This window comes from Brassica rapa, chromosome A03 (assembly GCF_000309985.2).
Source record: "Brassica rapa cultivar Chiifu-401-42 chromosome A03, CAAS_Brap_v3.01, whole genome shotgun sequence".
NCBI lineage: Eukaryota > Viridiplantae > Streptophyta > Magnoliopsida > Brassicales > Brassicaceae > Brassica > Brassica rapa.
Genome location: NC_024797.2, coordinates 26580343 through 26599241, shown reverse-complemented (window position 1 = coordinate 26599241; position 18899 = coordinate 26580343). Strand labels below are relative to the sequence as shown.

General features: G+C 36.4%; 5 protein-coding genes and 2 non-coding genes across 17 annotated transcripts in view; 2 read left to right on the top strand and 5 right to left on the bottom strand.

Moving 5' to 3' along the window:
• Nucleotides 1-125: 125 nt before the first annotated feature.
• LOC103861447 lies at nucleotides 126-10954 on the bottom strand. 11 transcript variants are annotated; one of them, XM_033288046.1, is made up of 9 exons: nucleotides 10498-10954; nucleotides 9975-10125; nucleotides 9789-9903; nucleotides 9614-9696; nucleotides 9482-9545; nucleotides 9287-9404; nucleotides 9056-9210; nucleotides 8891-8952; nucleotides 126-228 (listed from the first exon to the last, which is right to left on the bottom strand). In XM_033288046.1, the coding sequence occupies exons 2-9, from the start codon at nucleotides 10112-10114 to the stop codon at nucleotides 201-203; spliced, it is 765 nt and encodes a 254-aa protein (XP_033143937.1). In that variant the 5' UTR covers nucleotides 10115-10125; nucleotides 10498-10954; the 3' UTR covers nucleotides 126-200. The 11 variants fall into 11 exon arrangements, with proteins under 11 accessions (XP_033143937.1, XP_033143936.1, XP_009137403.1 ...); XM_033288045.1 differs by having other exon boundaries at nucleotides 148-228; nucleotides 9051-9210; XM_009139155.3 differs by lacking the exon at nucleotides 126-228 and having other exon boundaries at nucleotides 6619-8952; nucleotides 10498-10704.
• LOC117133132 lies at nucleotides 929-1035 on the bottom strand. The gene has a single exon (XR_004456973.1). It is a non-coding gene; the product is annotated as a small nucleolar RNA R71 (small nucleolar RNA).
• Nucleotides 8360-8432, bottom strand: TRNAA-CGC. The gene has a single exon. It is a non-coding gene; the product is annotated as a tRNA-Ala (tRNA).
• A 223-nt stretch (nucleotides 10955-11177) lies between the features above and the next one.
• Nucleotides 11178-12162, top strand: LOC103861444 (NAD(P)H-quinone oxidoreductase subunit S, chloroplastic). The gene has a single exon (XM_009139149.3). It carries the CDS (start codon nucleotides 11263-11265, stop codon nucleotides 11992-11994), a length of 732 nt encoding a protein of 243 aa, XP_009137397.1. The 5' UTR covers nucleotides 11178-11262; the 3' UTR covers nucleotides 11995-12162.
• A 2326-nt stretch (nucleotides 12163-14488) lies between these two features.
• On the top strand, nucleotides 14489-16577 carry LOC103861443. Its single transcript, XM_009139148.3, has one exon. The coding sequence runs from the start codon at nucleotides 15763-15765 to the stop codon at nucleotides 16363-16365; it is 603 nt and encodes a 200-aa protein (XP_009137396.1). The 5' UTR covers nucleotides 14489-15762; the 3' UTR covers nucleotides 16366-16577.
• A 385-nt stretch (nucleotides 16578-16962) lies between these two features.
• LOC103861442 lies at nucleotides 16963-18866 on the bottom strand. The gene has a single exon (XM_009139147.3). The coding sequence runs from the start codon at nucleotides 17624-17626 to the stop codon at nucleotides 17279-17281; it is 348 nt and encodes a 115-aa protein (XP_009137395.1). The 5' UTR covers nucleotides 17627-18866; the 3' UTR covers nucleotides 16963-17278.
• LOC103861441 overlaps nucleotides 18806-18899 on the bottom strand; it is a 6413-nt gene continuing 6319 nt past the window's right edge. The window contains exon 4 of the mRNA XM_033287416.1: nucleotides 18806-18826. Coding sequence (XP_033143307.1) covers nucleotides 18806-18826 — 21 coding nt within the window. The remainder of the gene's footprint in view (nucleotides 18827-18899) is intronic.

Below are 18899 nucleotides of genomic sequence, written 5' to 3'. Positions count from 1 at the left end.
AAAGTCTAATCCCTATGCCCATGAGTTCTCTTTTCCCTTAGTCAAGAAAGTATCATTCTGTTATTGCTTTCTAGTATTAGTAGTAGTTTAAAACCCATATAAATCATTGGTTGCACTTTGATTAAGTGAGTACTTGCATTCTCGGTGCTTTGATATCCCTCAGAACTGGTTCGACAATCATTTATACTACAACATTTGTCTTAGAAGCCTTGAAAACTCCTAACATCAAATTGGCGCCGTTGCCGGGGATCTGAGTAGATTTAAACATTGAGATTTAGTCACTTGCTTGAGACTAAGTCATTTTTATTTTCTTTTGTTACTGATTCTCTTTCTTCACCTCCCTTTAATCTACAGGTGTATGAACTTGAGGAGCAGGGGTCCATCAAACCTAGTTCCAAGAGCTGCAGACATTAGAGCTTTAGAGAGAGAGTGTGCTAGAAAGAGAAGAGAAGAAAAGCAACAGGCTCACTTGCAGAGATTGGATACTGATATGGGAGACATACCTCAGGATGATGCTGCCGCCAGTGGAGCTAACAACGTTCCACCAAACCAACAGCGAGCAGCTCGACCCATTGGCACTTATGACCGCCCCAACATTCATGGTCATAGATTGGGAATCCGAGCACCAGCTGTAGCAGCCAACAACTTTGAGATCAAATCAGGACTCCTCAATGTGATTGAGAACAACAAGTATCATGGCTTGGCTCTAGAGGATCCATTTGATCACTTGGACAGGTTCGACAGCTACTGTGGGTTGTCAAAAACCAATGGTGTGTCCGAAGATGCCTTAAAACTCAAGCTATTTCCTTTCTCTTTGGGGGATAAGGCACGTCAGTGGGAGAAGTCTCTACCCAGTGACTCTATCACCACTTCGGATGACTGCAAGAAAGCATTCTTGGAGAAGTTCTTCTCTACTTCAAGAACTGCTAAGCTGAGAAACGAGATTTCCAACTTTCAACAGAAGAACTTGGAAGGCTTCAGTGAAGCTTGGGAGATATTCAAGGGCTACCAAGCTCAATACCCACACCATGGCTTTTCTAAGGAGAGCTTGCTGAGCACATTCTACCGTGGTGCTCTTCCTAAGTACAGAGCCAGACTGGATACAGCTAGCAATGGGTTCTTCTTGGGGAGAACTGAGGAGGATGCAGAAGAGCTGGTTGACAACATGGTAAAGAGTGATGCAGTCTACAGTGGAGACCACGACAGAGGCGGTAGAACAGATGATAAGCAGACGAGGAAAGAGATCAAAGCTTTGGAAGACAAGATCGACCTACTCATTGCTGAAAAAGCCACCCAAGAGCAGTTGAAGTTTGTTGGTAACTCCAAGCAGGAAGATCCACTTGCTGTCAATGAGGTTGAGGGTTTGGAAGGTCAAGAGGAGTTGTGTTTCATTAACAACAATGGTAGATGGTACAAAAAGGAGCCCAACTTTCAGTACAACAACTACCAACAGAAATCTTATCCAAACAACCAACAGAGTAGCTATCCGCCAAGAAACAACCAGCAAGGCAGCTATCAGCCTCAGCAAAACCCCTCGTCTGGTTCCTCTGCTCCTCAAGAGAGCAGCACTGATACCTTACTGAAACAAATCTTGGAGTCTCAGACTAGAAGTGAGAAGCATGTTGGTTATGAGTTGAAGAACCTTCATTCCAAGATAGATGGGAGCTACAATGAGCTCAACAACAAATTCTCACACCTTGTTTCTACAGTCAAGAATTTAGAGAATCAGTTTGCTTCCATGAACACTCACCAGAATCGCCAGCAAGGATCTCTACCTGGAAAATCTGACCAAAATCCCAAGGAGGCCAAAGCTATCACCCTTAGGAGTGGTAAGCAGTTACCTCCTAGAACCCTCACCAAGGATGCTGAGAAACTAGGTGAGGAGGTGGGCATCAACTTAGATGATGATGTGGTAATTGTTGATGAGAAGATCAATGATGAGATTTTGGAGAAGATTATGGAAGCTAAAGGTAAAGGAAAGGTTGGAGAAGAGAAGAAAACAATACAAGAGGGTGAAGTTGTTACTCCAGCAAGTGAAAGTTCTTTTGTTCCTCCTCCCTATGAACCCAAGCTTCCATTCCCAGGTAGATTCAAGAGGCAGCTGCTAGAGAAGTACAAGGCTCTGTTTGAGAAGCAAATGAGTGAAGCTCAGGTTGCAATGCCCATCATTGATGCTTTCATGTTGATTCCTCAATACAGCAAGTTCCTGAAAGATGTTGTAGCTGCAAAGAAGAAGGAGATGGAAGGCATGATGATTCTTACCCATGAGTGCAGTGCCATCATCCAGAGGCTTGATGTTCCAGAGAAGTTAGAAGATCCAGGATGCTTCACACTACCTTGTGCTCTTGGACCTATGGTATTTGAGAAATGTCTCTGCGATTTGGGAGCTAGTGTCAGCTTGATGCCTTTGTCTGTTGCAAAGAAGCTTGGATTCACCCAGTACAAGAAGTGTAGACTCTCTCTGGTGTTAGCTGATCGTTCAGTGAAGTACCATGTGGGCATCTTAGAGGACCTCCCTGTGAAGATTGGAAGGTATGAGATACCTACAGATTTTGTGGTGCTTGAGATGGGTGAGGAGGCTCAAGATCCATTGATTCTAGGAAGACCATTCTTAGCTACAGCAGGAGCTATTGTTAATGTGAAGGAAGACACGATTGATCTCCATTTGGGTAAAGAGAACATCCTCCACTTTGATATCAAGAGGAAAATGAGGAAACCAACTGTGTTCGGGCAAGCCTTCTACATTGAAGAGATGGACACTCCTGCTGATGAGCACCTTGAAGAGTTACCACCTGAGGACGACGAGGAGGGATCATCTCCCTCTACTCATTCCCCATAGAAGGTAACCCACCACACTCCCCTGTATATACCATTTTATTTTTGCATATTAGTCTTCTTTTCGGTATCTCTCTCTCTACTTGACAACACAGAGACTGTGTAACTCAAGTTTGGGGGAGGTACCAAGTATTTGATCATGTTTGCTTTGATGTTGTTTCATTGAGTCATGCATTGCATACCTATTTGCATATAAAAAAAAATCAATCATTTAGTTTGCATCATTTGCATTTCTATGAGAGTCTAGAGCATATAGGTTGCATTCACTTGCATTGGGAGCAATGATTTTAAATGCCTTGTAAAGAATACTAGGTTGCACCTGAGTAGCTTTTGCACCTCTCAAAAAGACTTGTATGTTTCGAGCCTTGAAAACTCTTCCTGAAACTTGTTGATTGCTGAAACTCAGTCTTTGAAGCCAACTACAACCTTATTTGAACTGAACGAACTTAATGCTTCTTGCTCATGGTCCCTTGTGTACTGAGTCATGGCTATACACACTTGAGTTGTCACATCCTTTATGCCAATCTTATTTTGACAAACTCTAGTGGTAGACCACTCTAGTGGTAGACCACTCCCAAAACCCTTCCCTCCTTTTAAGCTTTCATTGTTTGATGAGTGAGACCTTTTTCGGAAAGTCTTACATGTGCATAATGTTGAGAGTATCGGGAACGACAATGCTTGATCTTCATTCTTGCTAGATTGGGCACTCTATTGTCTAGCTATAGGTGGGGGGTGAGTGTTGTGATTATGATTTGGGAGCAATGAAAAAGGAAAAGAAATGACTCTTTGTGTTTAAGTGAATTGTCTTATTGGGATAAGTAGATAAACCTCTAGCTCATGTTATGAAAGTTTTGGCTCCCACCTAAAAAAAAAAGAAGAAAAAAAAACAAAATAAGAAAAAGAAAAGAAAAAAAAAAGGAGAAAAGAAAGAAAAAGGGGGCAGCAAAGTTGTTAGGAGCTAAGAAATATTTTGAGGTTGTAGAAAATCCCTTGTAGATTTCAAAGAGAAGGAGTTAAAGTTCTTAGGATCTTTTGGTGAGAGATGTGAGTTGGGTTTGACATTTGGGAATGATTGTGTAATTGTATGTTTGGGAAAAGGGTAGAACAATGGAGATTGAGCATTGTATGCATGAGTTGATCCATTTCTTAGATATATTATGTGCAATGTCAAGGCTACTTGTTTCGAGAGTAAACCACCTTAAAGATCATATGTTTTGAACCTCTTGAATCACTTGAATAAAAGCCTTCCCTTACCCAACCAAATGACTTGGACCAACTGACCATTTGCAAGAATTCACCTGATGTTTTGTGCTTAATGAATGTGAGAGTTGGTTGATTTGAATGTGTGGATGCTTGATGATGAGTGTAAGAGCAAAAAGAGTTAAGATAGGCCTAGAGAAGCTAGAGTGTAATAAGAGAGTGTGCTAGTTGTGTTTCTTTTGGCTATGTGCTCCCACCTTCAACCTCTCTCCCTATGAGTTCTAGAAAGTTCACTTGTGGACAAGTAAAAGAACAAGTTTGGGGGAGTTGATATCTTGCATATTTACATTGTTTTATCCATTCATCCATGAGCATTTTCATCATATAGATTAGGATTTAGCCATGTCTAGGTTGCATTTTGCATTCATTGTCCTTATTAGGTGCTGGAGTGTGCCATGAAGTGATTTGAGATGTTTGGGAGCATTGTGATCCAAAAGGGGTTGAAAGATGAGCATGGATGGAGCCTTTAGAGAAATCTTCTGTTGCTAAGATTTTGTGGAGACACATCAAATTGAGTTAGATTTCTAATGGAAGTGGTTTCAAGTCATTTAGAGATGTAATGAAGGAGTTATGGTCAATTTACTAGAGGCATATCTATCCTGGTCGAGCATCGCAGAGTGACCTCTCAGAGCGACCTACCGAGGTCGCTCCCAGCCAGAGCGACCAGTCCAGAGCGACTACCTCAAGTCACTCCCAGCCAGAGCGACCAGCCAGAGCGACCAGCTCAAGTCACTCGCGTTTTGACGCGTCGAGACACAAAAAAAACGCGTCGGGAGTGACCTCCTGGAGCGACTATGCTAGGTCACTCTGCATGTTTTGCTTGGACGATTTTTATGTTATTTCAGGGGCCTTTTGGTCATTTGTTTTGATGTTTTTACACTTTCTAAACCTAAGTTAAGTACTTTGGTAAGCCATGAGAGGCAAGATAATCTCCTTTTCTAGAGAAAAAACTAATAAAAAACCTCTTTTGATTGAGATTTCATTGCTTTCATCTTGTGTTCTTGTTGATTTCTTATCTATTTCTCTACATGATTAATCTGAAATCCAATATGGGTTTAAGAGGAATCATGGAGATTAGTGAGTAATCACCTTTTGAATTCATGGGTTAGGGAGATCAAGGGTGATTAGGTTAGTTCTAGGATGTTTTAGTGTAGATCATTCTTGTTCCTTGCTAGTAGAGTATTCATAATGCATCTTCTGAGTTGGCCACTCAAAAGTTGATCAATAGGCATTTCCCACCCAAAAGGTGTTTGATGAAATGCCTGAGACAACTCTCCTAGACTTTTAGTATACTTTGCCAAAGACATTTGTTGTTAAAGGTGCTAAGATAGCTAATAGACTTGTTAGTAATGATTGCTTTCATATTATTCAACCAAAGACATTTGATGTTTGAGATATGTTAGCAAATGAGCATTCATCTAGACATAGAGCTTGCTTAGAATTGTGTCTAGGCTTAAGGTTGATAGTTTGATTGATCATTTGCCATCCTTAGTTCGATACTTGATCACCCAAAGTCTAATCCCTATGCCCATGAGTTCTCTTTTCCCTTAGTCAAGAAAGTATCATTCTGTTATTGCTTTCTAGTATTAGTAGTAGTTTAAAACCCATATAAATCATTGGTTGCACTTAGATTAAGTGAGTACTTGCATTCTCGGTGCTTTGATATCTCTCAGAACTGGTTTGACAATCATTTATACTACAACATTTGTCTTAGGAACCTTGAAAACTCGTAACATCAACCATGCATAATATAACATACGATGATGATACGACCTTTTTCAAGAATCAATAAAATACATTTTAACTAAGAAAAAAAGTTACTAGTGGATGCATATTTTTGCATGAATGGGGAATACATTGGATTATTAATAAGAAAATACAAATCCAAACTTGATCATAATTAACATACAGATCGGTGGCACCGTTGACATCAACTCCACTAGTAATTGAGAACTTTCTGTATGACTGCTTGAGTCATCCACGAAACGTGTATTATTTTCTTTAACACCTTTTCTGTTTTCAGTTATACTTCTCATACATGTCTCGTGAATATATGTTCTAAGAAATCAAGGCATATAGGTATAGACTTATAGTTATAGAATTTGCTAAATGAAAAGAAACTACATTATAGACTTATAGTTAGGTTGAAACCTTAATACTATAAATATAAGGTTTCAACCTAACTAATATTATATTTACTTAAATGTTAGTTTGACATATTAAAGGTTTTGACTGTATATTTACTTAAATGTTAGAGCACCATTATCCCTAGCAACCCTAATGGATATTTTAATCATTTTTTTACTAATAAACATGTGTTAAGCACTTTATTTAAGAGCCTTCTAATTTTTTGCCTCCAATGCAAGGTTTTTATTTTGAAGTTCTTAAAAAGTGGAGAGTGAAGATGAGTTTTGTGTTGTTACAAGTGGAGTGTAAAGATTATATAAACATAAGAAGAAGATACAGAAGAGACATAGACACAAGCATAATTGATTAAAAAAAATAAGCATAAGACACAAGCAATCAAGCATATGCGCAGAACCATAACAAGAACATATGACATTATCTACAGCCACCCCGACTGCTACAACAGATGGATAAATGCGCAGAGCCTCTGATAACACAACAAAATTTAGGGCTGCAGAGTGAGAAAACAAGAACCAACAAAGCTACAACCTTTTAAAACCAAGAAGATAAGTACAAACTACAACCTTAAAAAAAACAAGAACCAACAAAGCTACAACCTTAAAGAAGAATAGTCGTGTACGTCACCAGATTCGGCACCAGACCCATCTCGGGAATTCCGTCGAGCACCTTGTAGGCACTCTCCACATCGTTCTTCTTACACAAAGCTTTCACGAGGAGATTACAAGTGAAGATGTTGGGAGTGATTCCAAAACTCCTTGTTGTTCTAAACATGGAGTGTACCAGATCGAATCATCCGTTTGAGATCAATCACACGTTTTGGAATTAAAGCCATCTAATTTCATGGGAGAGAGATAGAGATGAGAGAGAGGAGGAGACTCCTGTGTCTGACGCGTGTCTCATAAGCGCTGGTTCTTCCTCTTCCTAATTAAGCAGCGATTCTTCATTTAAACGGTAATTTTCTTTTTTTTTAAATCAAAAATAATTTAAGCACCCTACCTAAGCAATCCCGATAATCATGCTCTTAGTCTAGAGAGAGAAATGTTAGTTAACTGTTAGTTAACTATAAATGAAATTCTGGCTCATTTAGCAATTTTGAGTTTTGACTGTATATTTACTTAAATGTTAGTTAGGTTGAAACCTTTTATTATATGAAAATAAACTACATTATAGACTTATAGTTATAGTATTTGCTAAATGAGCCAGAATTTGGTAATATAACGTGGAAGCATAGGGATAGGCTAGCTAGAACAGCCGTTTGCAGTCCAAAAAAAAACTAGCAAGAACATATGGATGTCTTTTTCTTATTGGACCAGGAGACATTTAAGGGATAAGTCATAAGTGCTTGTTGATTTGTTAGCTAACAATAGCTCTGCCTCTAGTGGAGAAGTTTGATTTGTGTGGCTCATTTCCACAGCATCTCTTGTCAAATTGAGTGACGTTCCGAATTATCAAATATTATTTGGTTTTGAAGCAGTCCCCAAAAAATCAATATAGAACCTTATATTGGAAAGGAGGTGTATGTTATATTATTATGGGATCGACCAACAATATATTGAGTCAAATCCGTAAACAAAGTCGATCAAGTCAAACTAAAAACAAAAGAGCAGTTTGTTCTTTGGACAAGTAAATGATCGTGACGGTAAATTAAAGCTAATGGAGTTAGGTTGAAGTCTTTAGCCGCTTCTCGATGGTACTTAGCTTAGGGCCCGGGACCATAATATTTATAAAGATTTAATGGGCAACTAATGTTATTTCAAATGTTCTGTGATTTACTTTGAATACTCTCCTTTATTCAATGAAGAAGATGGCCGTACGTAGATACAGCCTTACAAAGTAACAAAGTCTTTAGCCACCAGAATATTTATGATATTTTTATGTGTAATGAACACAACGAAACGTAAATATTTTGTTTGCTATTTTAGTTAACCAGTAGTGTATTTTATTACTTCCTTACGTAATTACTTTCCATCTCAGGAAAGGACGAAAAGTGGAGATTAGCAGAGGCAAAGGGAAAGAGAGAAGAAGCTCCCAGTTTCTTTCGCCTCAATTAACTGAGTGAGGCCCACTAAAACAATAAAACGTATAGAAATTAGAGGAAGTGCCAAAACAAATGAAATGGAGGTGCGGGGAATCGAACCCCGTGCCTCTCGCATGCGAAGCGAGCGCTCTACCATATGAGCTACACCCCCAACTTTGAGAACTGGTGCCTAACATAATTATATTAACCAACGTAAAGATGTGACATTAGTTTCAGTTAAACAAACGAATGGAACTATATATATTTTTTCTCTTAGATACATTTTCAAGATACGAAAGTAAGCCAAATATTCACAAAGAACTGCATTAGTGCTTTGACAAGAATATATAAATCTATAAAAGCTTTGTGGTTTTTTTAGTAAGTAAAATCTTCTGGCTCTAGCCCATAGTTGTTGGTACTCTTTCTTTACTCTTTCATTATTGCAAACCGAGAGTCCACCTCAAAGTTCAGTAACTACACAACAAAGCCACATGATGTTTATAATCACCAGTTCAGTAAAAGAATTTTTCAATGACGTGAATTCTAACTATCTTAAAAGAAGCATATTATATACATAGAAAAAATGAAAACTATCTTCAATCCACTCCAGCAGTTTCGCTTGATCCATCTGGTAACCTTTCTTCTGGCACAAACCTACAATCATGTCGCAATACCGACAACCACGAATCCACCTAAAATAGCCATTAAACATGTTTCAGGATCTCTCAACAAAAGAAGAAGTGTGTTAAAGTAAAGATGTTATATTATATATATCTATTTGGTGTATCACCTGACCTGTGTTTTAGAAGTGCTTGAGCACTCAAACCTTAGACCTTGACGGGTTAAGATATAAAAGCAGTGATGAGTTTCATCGAACTCTCTCGTGTAGCTTGGCAACGAACCAACTTCAACGATATCCGCTAGCAATGTCGAGTCTTGAGGGCTCAAATCTACAAATAAAGAGAGAGTTTCAAAAATAAATTCACATTTGAAACAAAAGATTGTTTAAAATGAAAATTAACTTACCAGTTGATAATAAGTAGAAGAAGAGACAAGGTCCTTGAAGGACGACGAATCTAGGGAGCCAGTCATCTACTTCTGCATCGTCAAGCGGAGGTGGTTCACCAGGGAGAGCTTCCCAACGCTGATGTTAAAACAGAGATTGTCAACAAGAATAATACACACTAGTGTGAGTCTCATGGAGTAAGAGAGCCTCCTTACACTTCGGATGAAGAGATAGCCAGATAAACGAGCAGAGCGCAAGACTTCATCCACATGTTCAAGCCTATGCAACAAAAAAGAAGATGGGTGGGTAAAGGTAACAATACTGGTAATTATTAACTCACAACTTACTGTGCTTTGAGGTAAGATTCTCTTTCTTCTAACTCAGATAGTTCTGATCTAAGTGACTCTAACTCTGCTGCTGATAGCTCTACCTGCCCAATAAGCTATGATGATGAGGAGAAAGTAGTCTAATGAAACAAAACAAAAAAAACAAGGAAGGGAGAGGTGTGAGTAAGAATAGAACCTTGTCTTGACCATCAGAAACCCAAGGAAGACGGCGAAGAGAGAAGAGATTCAGCATATGTGCTGCTCTTTTCAGTTTCCTGCGAGTACTGGACTGGCTTTGACTATGAGACCTACTTCAAAACAAAAGATGTCAGCTCAAAGTCTCGACCTTTTAATAGCATTTACTTATGTGGTAACAAGTTACCTTGAAGAAATGTTATCTTCTTTGGGGTGAGAAGATGATGGAGAAGAAGGAGAGTCCTCTTGAGAAGCTTCCGTGGTTTGGTTAGGAACAGTAAAGTGATCAGGTAAGATATTTAATTTCTTAGGAGTACCATTATCCATGAAACAAGCTTCTGCATTCAAAACGAAGATGTCAAAACTATACATTTGGAGAATGAAGCTTTTTTTGTTCTCATTAGATCTAATCTACAAGTGACATCACAAAGAAAGAAAGCTAATCAAGTAGAGTTTCTTATTCTTCACTGAGGATTAAAAATTATATCGTTCAATACCAAATCTAACAATTCCACTTCACCAGGAAAAAAAACAAAAACGAAGAAGATGAAAAGGAACTCTTGTTAATTCCCCTTTCTGAAGTTGATAAGCTCCAATTAAATCTACAGAATGGTTTTCTAGCTATAAGCAAAGAAGAAACCCAAACAAACATACCAAAACACCTTAAGAGAATTAGAAACATAACAGAAGATCGATAACTTGCTATATACCTGATTCGAAGGAGAGGTTGAAACACGAAACTGTTGTGTTCTGTTCTTAAGGGTAAAGTGTTTTTTTGACCCAATTTTTTTTTTAGTTTAGATGAAGTTTGGGTTTAAGCATTAACACCACGTTCGAAAAGACACTTTTAACCTTGGGTTACACCGGCAAGCTATACCCACATGGGGGGCATTTGTTGCAGTTTCTACATTACTTTATACTATTAGCAAAATAATTTGAGACTAAATAGACCTCGTTTGTTATTTGATCAAGCCTTCCGAATATAAACTAGGTAGTTAATCATGAAAACTAATGTTTCTGAAATTTTTAATTTATAAATCTTATGCTTTTTACATATCGAATCTTTAGGTGACAGAAGTTGCCAACTAAGCATTTTGTGATGATAATAATGTGTAAATGGAACAGCCTATGACAAAAAGTGGGTGTTAATGATTTGGGAGAATGGGATGCCAATTATTAGTGTCGTTGACCGAATAAATGCTTTATCTTATAATCTTGTCTTGCAGCCTTTTCAATAAACAAAAACAAATTACTTAGCCAATTCGTAATTAAGGCCCATTATAATATAATTAGGCCCAATGTATATAACTCCAATTCGAAACAAAACCATCCGGTTACGGATAAACCGGAACAGATACAACAAGTGGAAATAGATACATCTCATCTTAATAACTGGAATCATATGACATGTGGTCATTATAGCAAAGCCTTCTTCCTATCTTTCCTTACTTCACCTCAAAACTTTTCTTTGTCTAATGGCGACTTCTTCGATCACTATACCAACCATCATTCAGGGAACCAAGTTTCTCGGCCAAACACATCTACTTTCAACTCCTAACCGATCGGTTTTCCCACCTCTAAAGCAACAACCAAACGTCCATAAAGTAAAGGCCATGGCTAAGTTCAACCTATGGGAAGTGATGGGAGGACGAGGCCTATGCAACGGAGAGAAAGGCATCGAGAAGGAGCTCAACAGGAACATAGAGAAAGAAACATCAAAGGCTTCTGATAACCAGACAGAGAAAGAGAGCTGCGACGACAGTAACTTGTCGTTTAAAGTACCTGAAGACGGTTTTGAGAAAGAGATGATGGGTCTCACCGGAGGTTTCCCCGGTGGCGAAAAGGGGCTCAAAACGTTCATTGAACAAAACCCACCACAACCTCCTACGAAACAAGGAAGCGATGTTGTAGCCATGGTTGCTACGGAGAAGAAGCCTAAAGCTCCGGAGCTACCGCTTCTCATGCCGGGGATGATCGCTATAGTCAAGAACACAAACAGTCCGTACCACATGTACTGTGGGATAGTGCAGAGGATCACTGACGGGAAAGCTGGTGTGTTGTTCGAAGGAGGCAACTGGGACCGTCTCATAACGTTCAGGCTTGAAGAGCTTGAACGAAGAGAGAAAGGCCCACCGGGTAAGAATCCAAAGTCTTGTGTTCTTGAGCCTCTTATCGAACAGATGCAAAAGGAGACAACAGCACCATAAGTCAAGAGAGAGATGTTTTGCTTTCATGTGAATGTTATATGTAACGCTACCTTTGAGTTTATTAGTCTACAAGAACTCTGACTGGTTGTAAAAAAACTTTATCATGTGATGTAAAAAAAAAAAAAGAATAAAACATGAGTTTGCAATTGAGTTGTTGTTTTATTTTGTCATTGACATGAGTTTACATAATAACCAAATCTTGACTCTTGAGTATATATTCTCGCCAATAGATCATTTTGAAATGATCAGATGCAGCCTCCCAACTGTGAATATTTGAAATGGTTAAAGACTTATTTTAAAATTTTGATCATCATTATCCAGCAAAACTTACTTACGAGTATGGCTTCCATTTCTTGGTTTGAAACCGGCGTGCGCTTCGGCTGCAGAGACGCCTTCCCGCCTATAGTCTTTGGAGTGTTGAGATTGGAGAAGAAAAACGCATTAGCTTCATTCTCCACCTGCTGCCTTGTGCCCTCTGTTATTTCAAAAAAAAAGGTTTAAAAACTTTAAATGCTAACATATATTCCATGTAAAACTGCCATAACAAATAGTACAATGATTCAAGAAATGATTCGAAGCTTAAATTTAGCGTGATTTTTTTATTCAATGCTATGTGCAAATGTAGACGAAACATAGATATATTTCTGCATAGAGTTTCAACGATGATTTCAAACCTGAAGGTTTGACATGACGCTGAGTGAATTTGATGCGAGGAATCCTCTTCAACCCGTGAACTACGTTGTCCATCTCTTTCGCTCTTCCTTCACGTCCTCCGTACCGAGGTTTGACGGCGACTTTGTAAATTTTGTATGTTTCTTCTGTGTCCGTTCTTCCTTGAAGTTTGAAGTTGAACCTTCGGCTTTGTTTTCTATTTTCTACGATCCTGGGCCTTTTACGGTGGTTAGGCCCACCCAAGCATACGGCCTGTTTAGAAGCCCTTGTCTTTTTCCGATGTTTGGAATCGATTCCAGTCAATGTTCATGTAGCTTATTCTTTTATGCAACTCGGGAACAGATCACAGAAATAGGTAATTTAGCTATTGAAAACAATTTTTATAGTGTTTCTATAAAATAATGGACTATTATTATAACGCTCCGACCCGCCCACGGCTAATGGGCCACCCACGCCCGCTCTCTCGGCCCGTGGGCCCCATCCCGTCTGACGGTCGGTCCGTTAATTTTCCAAAGGCTCGAAATCATTGTTTACTGACCCTGCAATCACCACCCGACCTTTTCCCATGCTTTGGCCTCATTCGCACGCTATCGCGAATCACTTCCCGATAGGTCACTCATCCTTCCACTACTCCAGCTCAAGTACGCTTAACTCTGGAGTTCTTTCAGGATGTGTTCCGGAAAAGGTAAGTCAACTTTGGTGATATAGGTAGCCAAATCAATTCTCTTAAGCCTTCTCACATATCACAACTCGGGATGTTACAATTATACTTTAGACTGACATTATAAGATTTGTATTTTGGGGTAAATAGTTTTATACTTTTCCTAAGATAAATAGTGATATTTATTATTATACTAAGTTAACGCGGGATGAACATTATATATAAAAATTATTTTCTATATTATATGTTTATAGCATATTAAGAAATAATAAATATATATTGAACATATTAAGAAATAATAAATATATATTGAATAATTAAAAAATCATTATCTACGTCTTATATAATTAAATTAGTGCGAACATATAAATAAATTTTATAAATCGAAAAAATATTTTTTCTATTTGATATGATATATAATTAAATTTAAATGATAGTAACATATATATGGTATATTTTAATATTAATATTTATTAGATGATGTTTTTTGCTCATATTTATTTTTTATCATTTGTATCTGTTATACCAAAAAGTCTAAATTAGCGATAACAAAATTTTCACTGTGATTAATGGTTTAAGTAATCAATAATATTTTAAGAAATTAAGTTGTCAATATTTTTTCAAATTTTTTATCAAAAAAATGTTCAAAGTAAATTTCAAAATTAAGATATTTATGTATTTTTATATGGCATATAGTTTAATTTAAAATGATACATATATTTATATTTCTTTTATTTTTGATACTTATTAAATGAGACTTTCAACTTATATTATTTTTTAATTATTTGTATCATGTCATAACAAAAGTTTTAAATCATAGATCATAAAATTTGAATGTAAAATTTTTAACAGTTTTAGTAATTTATACTCGTTTTTAAAAATTCAAAATATAATATATAAATATTTTTTTTAATTTTTATTATATGGTTACTATGATTGTTTAATTTATTTTAATAGCTTAAAATTAAACAAATATAATTATAATACACACTTATTTTTATCAAATCTTTATTATTCAAAATTATTAATTGTCATATATAATTTAGCCATATTAGGTAATTCTGTAATCTTATTTAAGGAAATAATGAAGCACATTAATAATGTATTTATTGGGATTTAATAAAAAGCTTATTATATATTTAGATGAACCAACATGTTTCTCTAAGGATTTTAAGAATCATTTTAGTGATGACATGTGGCTACAAAAAATGTTGCAATGCTTCTCAAATAATATACAGGGGATGTAGTGGGACAATTGGAATATGAGTGTTTGATAGGAAAATATAGAATCAGGACTTAGTCAAGCCCCAAAATTCGGGTAAGCTTAAAACGCGTTATCTAAACTAAACACCTTTTGTTTCTTTTCTTCTACTCTAATGCTTTACGGTTCTATGTATAAAACTCCATATTGTAATAAACTTTCTAAAATATACAAGTTTCTCAATATGTTTTACTAGTGATGCTTTTAGTCGACGGCCTTTATATTAATTATTGACATATTTTCATACCGGATTATATTTATCACGATATCGTAATCGACTATTAAATCAAATGTTTGATTAATTACGTAAAGAATCTGTGAGGAACACATGTGTTCATACTTGTTGGTTTTGTTAGCTGTGTGGGGATATTATCAATACAAACATTAGAGTAGTATTACTGGTTTTTCTTTCTTTTTTTCTATTAGTTAGACTAATTCAGAATGGAGTAATTGACCATGTCATATAGAATGACCCTAGTGGCACGCCATCATTTTTGTTTGTGGAAATATATGTAATTAGAACCACTGGTTGATGATATGATCTTTCTGATAGATAATGATTTAAAATCGGATAAATGTGACAAATCATTTTTTTAAAGTGACAAATCATTTTCAGACGCATTAAGAGAGAAAACTTTAAAGTCATGGTAAAGCTTTTGACTGATTAGTGACCTTTTTTTTGTGCAACAATTGCATTAGACCATGACTCTTTTAATTGCTTCCAAGCTCATTAACAGAGACACAAATATAATATGCACACACAAATTGCTATTAACAATTAGCTATATCTCTTTCTTTTCTTGTTTACCATTAACCTCTTAAAATTTATCAGTTATCTTCAATTAAACTTAAAACTTCTCGCAATCGACTGTGAACTAATGAACCTGTCAAAGGGGTTTGTGTCGATAAGTAAAAGATGCTTCTTACACTTTTTCCATAATAAAACAAAATAAATTCTAATACCCCACAAGTGACGCCATCCTCTTTACCCCAAAGTACACTCCTCTATACATGTCTATTTAATCAATGCATACTCAATTGGTCGTCTATATATAGACTCTCGTCTCTCATTCATTGAGTAAACACAAAAACAGACTTTAAATCCCACAAAGACAAGAAGATAACACACACAAACTTTCTCGTCCTTTGTCAATAGAGAAGAAGAAGAAAAAGAATGATGGATACTTTATCTAGATGCTTCAACGGACTTCAAGAAAGATACGAGAGCGTTCTAGAAGCAAAATCAATTTACAGGGATGACTTAGACATAACGTTGCCTCTGAATGCATCAGAGGTTTCAGTAGAACCCACCAAGAAGACTCGTTGCCTGCAGAGGGCCAAGAGGATTGACAAGTCCCTCAGGTTCGAAGAGGAAGAAGAGGAAGAGATAGCAAAGCCACTGGCCAAGAAAGAAGGTCAAAAGCCACGTAAGGTTGTGAGGTTTCAGTTAGAAAATAATAAAATCATCGAGCCGACGAGGCCAGTGACATTGGATCTTGATCAAGAACTTGAACCGGAGGAGAAGCCGCTGGAGGAGAAAGAGGGTTTGCATATAGTCAAAGGGAAGGAGCAGGTTGTGAGGATTAAGATCAAGATGACAAAGAAGGAAGCTCAAAGGCTACTAGGGAAATGCAAAAACGATAGTGTTTTGGATTTCGAGCATGTGGTGGATCAGATAGCACACGTCCCGGTTCATCAGCTCCAAGTCTCTGTGGCTGTGGTTGCTTGTAATAAAGAGCGACAGGAAAATGGCAGCTGGTTATCTAAGATGGAATAGTTTTTAGTACTTAATTTTGGGGTTTGTTTACCAAAGTTCTTTAGTGTTAGGGTTATATCTGTAATGCTGTGTCATATACTGTTATAGTAAGAATGAACTAGGGAAGATTTGAATATTCAAATATGAAATTTATAATCTGATTCTATATATCTTGATTGTGGATAACATTAGATTTTTTTACTTATTCTGTGTAGAAGATATGGGAAACTAAGTGTTCTTTTCATTCAAAACAGTCATACTTGTTATTTAAAAGAAACTATTATGAAAAGTGGATATAAGAACTGAATTTACTTGCAATTAAGTGAAAATGTCAACATACAATAGGATATAGGTATGATTGATTATTATTGAACTTCATGATATCTAATCAACATAACAAAGTTACACATTTGTTTCTCAAAGATAAAAGTAAAAAACTAAGCAAATTAATACTTTGATGAATGGCGATTGCATGACCTTATCAATACATTTGTGTACTTTCATGACATTCAGAAAAAGACTTAATTAACCACATTGGTCAAGGGTGTAAGTGTAAGCTTAATAAAAATCGATTAGTTGCGATCACATAACTACAAACTTATAAAGCAGCAAACTTGATGCATACTAAACTACTACTTTATTTGTGTTTGACAATTTACACCCGGAACCTTATATATGAGAGACGAAAATGCAATACATAACTTCATGTTTTTTTGGATTTTCTATGGGGTAATTAAGCATTTGCCAGTTTCAAACACCGAAGATATCTCACGCCGAGAACCGAACATTTCTCAGGTGAAAAAAATCCATCGGAAAAAAAAAGAAATAAAAACAAGCAAATGCAAATTCCCCCACAAAAAATCATATTTAGAAAAAAAATTTAAATAAAACCTTAATTAATGATCTAAAAAGGATTTTTAAAAAGTGATTATTACTATAGTGCTTCTTCAGGCCATTCAGTAATTCTCTCCAACGATGGCCTCCATTTGCGACATCTCCGGCGAGACTCTTCCTCTTCCTCAGCCGCCTTTGCTGCAGCTTCTCCTGCGAATCTCTCCGCCTCTAGTTCCCTGAGAAAATCCCCGAAAGATGCCAAAGTTGTTTCTCCCTTGCCTTGGATGTCGCCGCCGGCGTTTAACTGAAAGAGGATGAGTTTCTCTAACTCATCTCTTCTCAGAACAATCTTCACTTTCCGATCTTTTCTGTTGTTATCTTTCTTCACTTCTTGTTCTTCTTGAACCTCTCTCTTAACGTTGTTTCCTCCATTCAAACAGTTTCCCATTTTTATAAATTTAAAGCAAATTTTGAAACAAAAAGGAATATAATTTTTGGTTTTGTGAAATGCCCACAAAAAAGTTCGTAGAAGAAAAAAGAAAACTTGGGAAGTGCCCAAGAAAAAATAATCTTTCTTCTTCTCTTTTTCTTCTGTGGGTCAATGTGATGGAAGGTGGTGACTTGCATGGATCATTGTGTGATATGGAGTTATATATAATGTTGAGTGTGGCCTGTTTATCGCGATAGATGGAAACCATGCTGATCTGTTAGATTTATATTATAAAAATGTAATATTATCGTTAGTTTTATTGATTATATAAATTCAACCAACCAAACGTTTGTTATTCGGTTATAGATGCTAATTTCGTTAAAGTTTAGTTTGAACAAAATAAAAATAAATCGATTAAGAAATAGAGCTCAAAGCTAAACCAATCCTAAACCTAATAGTTCAATGTTCACTAACAACAAATGGGTATAGGCGTATAGCTGCTGGGACTAATTCAGCTGACATTCATCTTAGTTTATGATAATTATGAAAAAAAAACCATTTGGCATTGTGTTAGTAAGAATTTGGTTATGGATGTTATTTGCCATTGTGAAAACTTTAATTACATCAGTACAACTTTTTATTGTCTTTTTTTAGTATTAGTTACAAATTATATTGTATGAAGACACAAGAACGCAAGGTCATGTTCTCACCGGTTAGTTTGTGCCTTAAAGCCTTAAAATAAACCAAAACCGTGTTAAAACCTGGCAACGCAACTTAGTCGTCGTGAGATTCAATAGTCACTAATAATACTTGAATTCGAATATAAAACCCATTTTGCTCTATTAGTGGTACTTGATGATAGCTTTTAGATACATTCATATTCGTTTCCCCTTAAAAATTAATCATTAATAGAATCCAATAATTCATAGCATGATCAGTTTCAAAAATTGTCAAGCCCATCATTTTACATTATTCTCTCCGGATTTCAGGGATCAACAAAAGCCTAAACTAACACAAGATCGATCTAATATATCACTTTCAGAAATCGGTTGATCAACTCAATCACAACCACTAAACTATAGCCACTTGACCAATTTCAAACAATCTCGTAAATTATACGGTGCGCAAATACAGTTGAAACCGTTGTCTTATAGCTACATCGTCTGAATAAGCACGATAGTGATGTGATAACCATAACTATTGGCATTTAATCTTATACTAATAACGAACATATGAACACGAAATAATTCAGCATTTTTAAATACTATTATAGAATATCGTACTTGTAGAT

Bases quoted from the DNA above. Each gene is read 5' to 3' on its own strand.
- LOC103861447 (XM_018657739.2), bottom strand. From the start codon at position 10,114: ATGGATAATGGTACTCCTAAGAAATTAAATATCTTACCTGATCACTTT. The intron at 9,904-9,974 runs GTAACTTGTTAC...TTTGTTTTGAAG, and splicing joins GAAGATAACATTTCTTCAAG to TAGGTCTCATAGTCAAAGCC. The intron at 9,546-9,613 runs GTAAGTTGTGAG...TTTGTTGCATAG, and splicing joins GAATCTTACCTCAAAGCACA to GCTTGAACATGTGGATGAAG.
- LOC103861444 (XM_009139149.3), top strand. From the start codon at position 11,263: ATGGCGACTTCTTCGATCACTATACCAACCATCATTCAGGGAACCAAG.
- LOC103861443 (XM_009139148.3), top strand. From the start codon at position 15,763: ATGATGGATACTTTATCTAGATGCTTCAACGGACTTCAAGAAAGATAC.
- LOC103861442 (XM_009139147.3), bottom strand. From the start codon at position 17,626: ATGGGAAACTGTTTGAATGGAGGAAACAACGTTAAGAGAGAGGTTCAA.